Source organism: Macrobrachium rosenbergii, chromosome 43 (assembly GCF_040412425.1).
Source record: "Macrobrachium rosenbergii isolate ZJJX-2024 chromosome 43, ASM4041242v1, whole genome shotgun sequence".
NCBI classification, from domain to species: Eukaryota; Metazoa; Arthropoda; class Malacostraca; order Decapoda; family Palaemonidae; genus Macrobrachium; species Macrobrachium rosenbergii.
The window spans coordinates 17,309,858-17,319,281 of record NC_089783.1 but is presented as its reverse complement, the minus strand read 5'-3'; the positions used below and the strand labels follow the sequence as shown (position 1 = coordinate 17,319,281).

Here is a 9,424-nt window from a genome sequence, read left to right as displayed (position 1 = left end):
CTCAGCTATTTTCTGCCCTCCACCCACTCCCTTACTCATCAATTCATAGAAACCTGTAACCAAAAACAATTAACACCTGCTATCACTTTCCACTGTATTACATCCAACATATGTACAGCCGAGAGGAAGTGTATTAAAACTTTTCTCTAGAGTAACTCCATGGATGTCCATGAAACACACACAAACCCTAAAAGTACTGAAAAATAAAAGAATTACACAAGGTAAAGGGAGTACAGCTTTTCTTGGTTGGCTAATGTATCAGTATACCATCACAGCCGTAGTCCGTTTTACTACCTGTGTCGCTTGAAGCACATTTTCGTTTTGTGGCTTGTCAAAAGTTTCTGGTAGCTTGTTCGTAAGGTTTTTCCCCTAAGATCATAATCCAGGGTACATGTAGAAATAGTTTTTGTGGGTCTAGCTTTTACAGGAAGCCGTGATTTCCTTTTTATTTATTTATTATTTTTTTTTTTTTAGCTGGCCACCTGAGTAGGTTACGGTCACCACCTGGCGTAAGGCAACTAAAGTACATGTGGCATTCTTGGACCTAGGAGACCAGTTGCCACCAACTATACATTATATTACTGAAAGACTGTGCTGTTGAGAGCCTCCCGTGTATCATAACACATTAAAAAAATAACTTTTATTCAGTATTGACTTACCTTTCTGCCTGATAAGATAATGTGTTTTCCTGAAAACAAAGAGAATAAATTAAACATAATCCAATCTGAATGTCATTTGCCAAAACAAATAACTCAAATTCTATGCAAATCCGTATGCATATATCTATTCACCAGTAATAATCAACATAATTTATTCAACTTCATGCAATTATACTAAAGCATTTCGTATTCTATATGAGTCGCTTCAAATTCATTTTCATAACGAACTTTTATGAGCGCACAGTAAATGAAAAATAATTTAGGACACCTACTCCTGTCAACCAGATATAAAGCCCGGTTTACACGCTAGAAAAACATTGGCATCTTTTACCCACAGAAACGGGAACATTTTGAGAACACTGCAATTTTTTTAACTCCATTAGTCAGTCCAGTATAAGCAGGGGGTTCCATTGTAACTTATATAATTTCTAAATTATGAGAGTGAACCCCTTATGTATGTCAGAAAAGACACATGAACTGGGTAGTGTTTAGTGCTTGATTTTATTAAAATAGTATTAGCTTCGAAAACTGGTGTCTTTTTCAAAAAGACCCATGTACTATACAATAATACTGAAGGAAATTACAAAACTGCATTTCACATCAATATAGAAATTTGCTTTAGAATGCAAGAGGGAAATAAAGCTTTGCATGAAGTCAGTTATTTAGCCTGTTGAATGGTAAGAAAATTTAGGTAACGTCATTTCAATAACGTGACCCATTTTCTGTGAAAAGCTTAAATAAACTATAAATAAAAAAACATACCTTTTAAACCGGATTATTAATTGGTTGTTGAGTACAGCTACCAAGGACGTTGATGCCTCTGCAAGAAAGGAAAAATTCACCGATCATTATCATTCTGACCATTTTATCAACTACTGAAGAGCAAACACAGACACATACGATTAAAAATAAGAGAATGTTTGTTAGAAATAATATGCGTAGGAAAAAACACGTGAAAAAATAGATGTAAAATAGGATAATACGAGAGTCTGAAGTTAATATTAAAAGGTATAATTACCTATCGTTTTCATGTATTTGGTATACGCTTCTTCAGAATAGAGTACAAAGTAAAAAACAGCCTAGGAACGTCAAAAATTTAAATATATAAACAATAAAAAAAGAATAAGCAACAACCAAAAGACACAGTAAACGAGCACACAAGTCCACTACCTAAGAAATTGCACCTGCTTAACGTGGTCCTAAAAAACATAACAGGTAACAAGATAATTACAAGATTTTCAACTGCTGAACAATACCCTTTCAAAATACAAACATTCACTTGATATAAACCTTTGCTAATATCAAAAATACAATATACCTTTAGTTTCATTACACTTGATTCTATGATATTTCTTTTAACAACCTCCCTAGCATTTTCCAGTCCATGGAATTATTATAATTATTAATGTGCAAAAAGACCTATTTCCTACACGAACACAATATTCACGTTCACTGAGTTCAGCTGCCAGCAATTTACCACTCTGGCCGAAATATATCTTATTATAATCTTTGCATGGACTTTCTTTAATACAACCTATGTTATCAACTTGAAAATTCTAAATTAAAATAGATTTTATAGTTTGGTAATTCTTAAAAAGAACATTTACACTGAATTCTTTAAAAATCTCGGTAAAGAGAGAAATCTATCATTGACTGACAAAGTAATAAAAAAAAAATTTCATCAGCATACCGAAACCATAAAACTTTTTCTGGTAAAATACTTCTTAGAAACTTCTGAAAAAAATTCCATGTAGATGTTAATTAAAAGTGGTGATAAGGGATCCCACTTTGCTATGCCGAATCCTTGCTTATAAAAATTTCCATTGCAAATAAATTTGCAATCTTTTATACACAGTTTGATTAATTCTAAAATAGAATCAGATGGCAGCGAAGGTTCATAATTCTGCAGCTCGTCGGCTAAAAAGTCAAGCACATCATCAACAGGTACTTTAGTAAAAAGCGAGGTTATATCAAAAGTGATATTTTAAAGTCTAAATTGTTATTCAAATTTCTTTGCCGATTGATAAAATTCAAATTGTTTATTTACATACAAGATACTTCCTAATGGGAGTGCCAATTCATTAACAAGCCCTTTTGACAGCTTATATGCAGATGGATCAACAGTACTAATAATTGGTAGAACTGGATTGTTGCCCTTATAATCAAACCATATAGATAAGACAAAGATGCACAAACAACACAAAATTTCTTAATTAGCTCCTTTCTCCAACGTAACAATATTTTAAACGTCTTTTTGAAGATACTATTAACTTTTTCTAGTGGATTACGCTTCAGAACCGAGTATGTTAACCGATCACTTAATACTACCAACATTTTACTCTCATAATGATCCTTGTCCATCAACAGAAGTGCATTTGATTTGTCAGCTTTTATAATATGCAGAGTTTCGTCTTTTTAATAGGAAACCAATTTTTTTATCTTTATTAGAAAAATGCATTAATGTAGTTTTACAGTTATTTCACAGTATTTACATGATTTTGCAATGGTAATTTTTCTTCTTACCAGGAATACAATATGTTTACATACATCAATGCAAAAGATTAAAAGTCTCATCACCAGTAATATTATAATCCCTAAATTCTGAGTGAGTTACATTCCATAATTTAATGATATAATATATGACAGTTATCACAACTACAATTTCTGCAATATTTTTAACCCTCTTAACAATTCTTATAACCTTCCAGGTAATACTTATAACCTTGCATAATTTTCATGAGAAGCCCATGGCATTTAACAGAGTTCCTGCTATGAATTTTTATGTTTAAATTTAGTTACTCAAAAACAGTAATTAATGTAGTCTTTTGTGAACATTTCATTTAGTTTCTCATTGTAATTATTTTTAATGGCCACCTATCGTAACAAATTTGCTCTTAACAAAGGCATCTGTTTCCTCTTTCGTATAACGTTTCTTTTTACTAACCCAAACAGCATGCAAATACCCTACAACTAATACAGTGACACTATTATAATCCTTTTTTGCCCTATAATTGAAACTGAACATTAAGGTGTTTAAAAAAAAATGTCTCTATGTTGCACGTATGGAATAGCACACTTTTGAAATATACCAATGTTGTTTTTATGTGACTAAAAAAATAAAACGTATGCAATATGTATTCAAGATCTTCGCAATTATCGCATTTATCACTGTTACTGATATTTAAAATTTTCAACCGATTGTTGGTCGCCAAGGTTCCATGAGCATATTTAAAAGCAAACTCTCTTTCCATGATACCAATGAAAGGTTTGCTTATGCTCTCCCATACCACTTTCCAGTCCAAAAGTGGATAGGCTAACTTTCTTCAGTTTTTGGTGCATTTTCTGGCCTTATAAAATTATAGCAATCTTTACAACTTCAGTTAGGAAATTTTTCATGAAGACAAACTTTTCTGATTACATCAATTGCTACTGAATAAAATGACGTTGACACAAATGAAACCTCATTTATTTCCTTCTAATCAAACAAAAAGCTTATTCTCATCTTGCAACAGAAATTACTTAAACCAATAACCTTTCTAATATCATTCTGAGCTGTCGAACTGAAAATCGCTAATGATTTAAAGTAAACATTTATTATTCCCAATCCACCTTTTTCTTTAAACAAACAAAGAGTATCTCTGCTTGCGGGATGGTAAGTGCCCCTCCAGATATATCGGAAAATATGCATATTTACTTGAGCAATGTACTTTTTTGAGGGAGGCAAGGTATGAGAAATATACCAAACTTTGGACATAATTAGAGAATTAATAATAATAGCCCTCTGGAAAATAGATAATTGTCTTTGACTAAGCAACCTACTGATATTCAAATATTTTTAGCAAGGCGAGACCAATTCTCTTCACACAACCTCAAAATCACTATAACAAATTATACCAAGAATGTTTATACTTTCAACAGTTTTCAACCAACTAAGAGGCCAGATGTTTCGATTTTCCCATTCACAAAACCAATTATACTAGTTTTGTCCTTGTTTAGCTGTGCACCTGTCGTAAGTTCAAAAATTGTATTTCCTTGTAACACACTTTAACTGAATCATCAGTTGACAAAATTATAGATGAATCATCTGCATAACCCTGCAGACATATTTACGTTGTTAGGAAGGTTTGGCCCTACTAACTTGTTATTACTCACTATTGCCCTATGCAAGGGTTCTTGAAATATACAATCTAACAGCACTGACATCGGGCAGCCTTGTCTTGCATACCTTTTAATACAAAAAGGGAAACTAATAAACCTATTTACAAAAATACAACTTTCACAATCCTTATGCAAAATTCTGACTAGAGCCACAAATTTATCTGGCAAACCAAATTTCTCCATTACTTTAAAAACAAAATCCATATTAACCCTATCACAGGCCTTAAGATTGCCAAGTCTTGACAGTCTTGTTTTGCAAGAAAAATTACGTCTCGAATCGTATTATTACAGTTAACAACTGACCTTCCTTTCACTGCACAATATTGTTCTGGGGAGATAATCTTCCCAGTAACGCATCTCAATCTGTTTGCTGAAACTTTAGCAAAGATTTTATAGTCAACATTCAGTGGGGATATAGGTCTCCAGTTTTCCACCAAGGACAAATCTCCTGTTTTAGTTAATAATTTTATTATACCCAAGTATTGACTATCTGACATATATTTCTTAGTGACACTGAATTTGAACACCTCCATAATATCAGACTTTATTATACACCAAAACATTTTGAGGAATTCTATAGGAAGCCCATCACATCCAGGTGATTTACCTTTGCACATACTCTTCATAGCATCGAAAACCTCAACTTCCTCTAAATCTCTGCTTAACAAATTTACATCTCCTTGGTCCAAAACAGAATGACAGAAGCTAAGAAAATAGTCTTGACTTTTTTCCTAACCTGCAACCATACTAAACAATCTTTCAAAATGCTCCTTAAGAAAAAAAGAAATTCCCTCTGTGCTTTCTATAATGGAACCATCTGGGTTTTTTTTATGCTAGTAATGCTAGCATGATTTTTCTTTTTTTCCGCACCAAGTAGATGTGCAGATATTTTTTCACCCATTGTAAGATTATTTAGTTTGGCTCTTATCTTTATGCCTTCTAAAATTCCATTCTGGATGTCACAAATCCGGTTCTTGAGAAGTTTAATACTGTCATAATTTACACTAGTTTTGCAAGTAACGTCATAAAAATTACGTGATCTTGTTTGCAGTAAGTTCAGCAAGCCATACTTTCCTTGTGATATCTTTTTACACAATTTGACTAAGAAATTTTTACACAGTAATTTTGCCCAGTCCCACCATATATGTATTATCAAATGTACCTTTTTTTCTGCTTTATACACTGCCACACATGCGCAAAATTTTCTCCAATTTCATCAGAATCTACAACTTTCACATTTAATTAACTTCTAATACCCTGTGCAAATTTTATACATGTCAATGTTTAACCTCAAACCAACCACACTATGATCTGAAAAACTTATTGAAACGGTGTCAACAGATATATTATCAAATAACTTTACAGTATATATCCTATCTATTCTGGATCCATAGTTTTCACGTAGCCTATATAAGTGTACTCTGATGTTCTGTTTGAGAATTTGTAATTATCTTTCAAAGCAAGGTTTTTCTCAAGAGTATTCATAGACTTAGATGACACGGCTTTGTTATTATCACTGCAATCTCTTGTGCATGTTATACAGTTGAAGTCACCTCCAAAAATTAGATAATCATTATGTCTCAGGCAGTACACTATTTCATTTCTAAAGACGTCTTCCCTTTCAGCAAGTTTACTTGTACCAGATGGGGCATACACATTTATAATAGGTATAATACATTTACTGTAACATACTCTTACACCCACAATTCTACCATTAATGTCCACTTCCTTGGTTAAAAGTTTTACACTGGTTTTATTATTTATACATATCACTGTTCCCCCTTTTAAATTGATTGATGAGTTCAACACTATACTCGCAAAATTAGTGAGATAACTCAAAACTGAAATATCTTTAACATTACACTCTTAAATTGGCAGAATATCAATTTTATAGTACATGATAAGGGATACAACCTTCATTTACTTATTTACCTTATTTAAGCCGTTAATATTTAAGGTGGCAACAGAAAAGGCCAGTATAAAGCCGAAAAAATGAAACAATTACATTTTCTTTTTCTCTGACAACCTACCTCTCCCATTCATTTTTGCTTCCTTCCTTTCTTCTTTAATGGATTTTCCTTTAGTGAGCGTTAATTTACCTACAGTTTCTAAATCTATATTCCACTGCCCTTCGGACACCAGATCTGGACCTTTATCATCATTTTTCAATTCATCTTCAATAGCACCCGCTTTATTTACCTCTAAGTCCATCTCACATTCTTCAGCAGTATCATCCACAGATTCATCATTCCTATACACTGAAGCCGCTACACTGATTTCTTCATTTTCTTCATTTTTATCATCGCCAACGAGAGAGAGACTTCCAAGAGTATAAGGAACACTAGGTTCGCCTGGGGGTGGGGGAGGCCCCTCATCATCAGTTATAACTTGAGAAGCACCTACGGGTGCACTTTTTATTGCAAAAATGTCACTGTCGCTGTCAGTATCCTTTATATTATCATTATCAGTTGTAACATTACCATCCAAGTCTTGTGATTTATCTTCTATTTCAATTGGAATTCCAGCAAAATCATCAACAATTTTGCGTAAGGGAATGGTTACAAGTCGTTCTTCTACTGCTTCGCATAGGCCTATATTTTCCATCTGGTCCTTTTCAAGGATGCTAGATTCTTCTTTGTTACTGCCAATATTATTTCCGCATTTCCTTCACTATCTTTTGCATGTTGAATGTCAGAGGTTCCATTTCCTTCCGGTATATCACCCTTATCAGAATCCTTACCGGGTATTGCTGGAAAATAATTCAAACTGATATTTAACTTAGGCTCATTATCCATGTTACAGTTAACTACCATATGAGAGTCTCTTCCGCATTTGTATCACGTCCTTTTTCTGGTCATTAAATACAAAAACGACATTATAACCACAAATGTTTAAGGAGGAAGGGATATTTTTCTTTATTTCCATTTTCACAGTGCGTGTTCCATTTAACAGACCACTTGCCCTCCCAAGAGAAAAAGTGTTATGTCTTAGACGGAGGACTTTTCCATATTGGCTGAGGGCACTACTTAACAGGGAGCCTTCCAAATCAAATGGTGCATAATATACTGATACATAAGTATACACACTTCTCAAATCAACAACTAGGACCTTTTCCCCGTTACCAAAATCAATCACTCTGTCTTCATACTTTCGTATGAAGACGTCAAAAACATCAGCCTCAAGAAATTTCACAGCAACTCTGTTATTTGGTATATTCTGGAATCCTCGTATGTCTCTTTCATTCATTTTCAATTTACTGAATAAGGCATCACATGCGGAGTCATAATTTGGGGGACAGGAAAACTTTAAACCAACTGAAATCTTTGGTTCAAGTCTCACAGACATATGGGTGTGGTTTGCCATCGCCGTCGAGGAGAAAACGTTCCGTTTTCTATGATTACGTCACATCACAAGAGTGGACCTGAAGCTGTCTTGCCTGAAGGCTCCGGCCTGAAGACCCCTGGAGGGCGTATCGAGACAGACTAGGTCTAAATAAAGAGTTTATGCAACAAACAAGGTCACTTGAAGCACTAATTAGTTCACTGCCATCTTACTCACAAGTTGGAGTCCAGCGTCATGAGAAAAAACCTCAAAATACGGTCTAAAAATCACAAAACACGAAGAGCGTCCCAAAACGACGTTTGTAAACAATCGAGGGTTCTTCTTCTTTCCCTGCTAGGAAGTCAATAGGTGTACCAACTTTTGTTTCCCCTTAATCCCTCCCAAAAAAGTTACAGCTACCTTAGAATAAAAAATAATATAGAATTTTGACCCAAGGCCAAGCACTGGGACAAGTGATGAGGCCATTCAGCGCTGAAACTGAAATTGACAGTAAAAAGATTTGAAAGGTGTAACGGCACTACGAGAGGAAAAGCTCGCAGTTACACCGAGTCAATCGTTAAAAGAGGACGAAAAGTCTTAAAGAGCATATGATCAGTGGTAACAGTAATAGGAATGAAAGGGATTGCACAGGTAGGGTCCGAAGGGACGCTGCACATAACCTTAAGTAATGCCTACAGCGCACCGCATAAGGTGCACTAACCGCCCGCCACCCCCCCAGCCCCCACCTTACGGGCACAACAACACTAAGCAGGCAAGAACAGCCGTACAACCATTACCTTCATCGTCATAATAATTATCCTTGAATGTTATTTTTGGAGGACCAACTTTCGTTCTTTTGCTTCAAGCAGCGACCGCACTAGAGTTTGTCAGTTCGAGTTTATAGATTTCCTGATTCACTTGTAATTTCACTTCAGAGCTGTGTTCGAATAAATAAGGATTTTGTTTCTTCTTGATTTTGAATAGTTTGGTGCCGCGTATTCAGAACTCTTCCAAAACCTTTGCTGAATCTTGGTTCTTCTAACCTATATTCCTCATTGTTCCTATGTATTTATGCTTTCGGTATTAAATTTTGGTATACTTTGGTATACTGAGTCTTTACATTTCTGTCCTGTACTCTTTATCGTATGTCAAAACGCACTTCGTATTAAATTCTCGCTTGAGTACTCAGCCAAAGGATATTTATACATTAAGTTTCGATGATTTGTTAACCCAATCCTGTAACTGCTTCCATTAATAATTTGGTAGACCACAGACTGTTACTATTA

At 34.4% G+C, this 9,424-nt stretch overlaps 1 protein-coding gene across 1 annotated transcript in view; it reads right to left on the bottom strand.

Annotated features, from left to right (window-relative positions):
• The window catches only part of LOC136828502 (uncharacterized), a 171,652-nt gene extending 163,162 nt beyond the window's left edge, over positions 1 to 8,490 (bottom strand). The window contains exons 1-3 of the mRNA XM_067086542.1: positions 6,848 to 8,490; positions 1,422 to 1,479; positions 660 to 688 (exon numbers count right to left, since the gene is read on the bottom strand). Of these exons, the coding sequence (XP_066942643.1) occupies positions 660 to 688; positions 1,422 to 1,479; positions 6,848 to 7,421 (661 nt within the window). The 5' untranslated portion in view covers positions 7,422 to 8,490. The remainder of the gene's footprint in view (positions 1 to 659; positions 689 to 1,421; positions 1,480 to 6,847) is intronic.
• Positions 8,491 to 9,424: the final 934 nt, after the last annotated feature.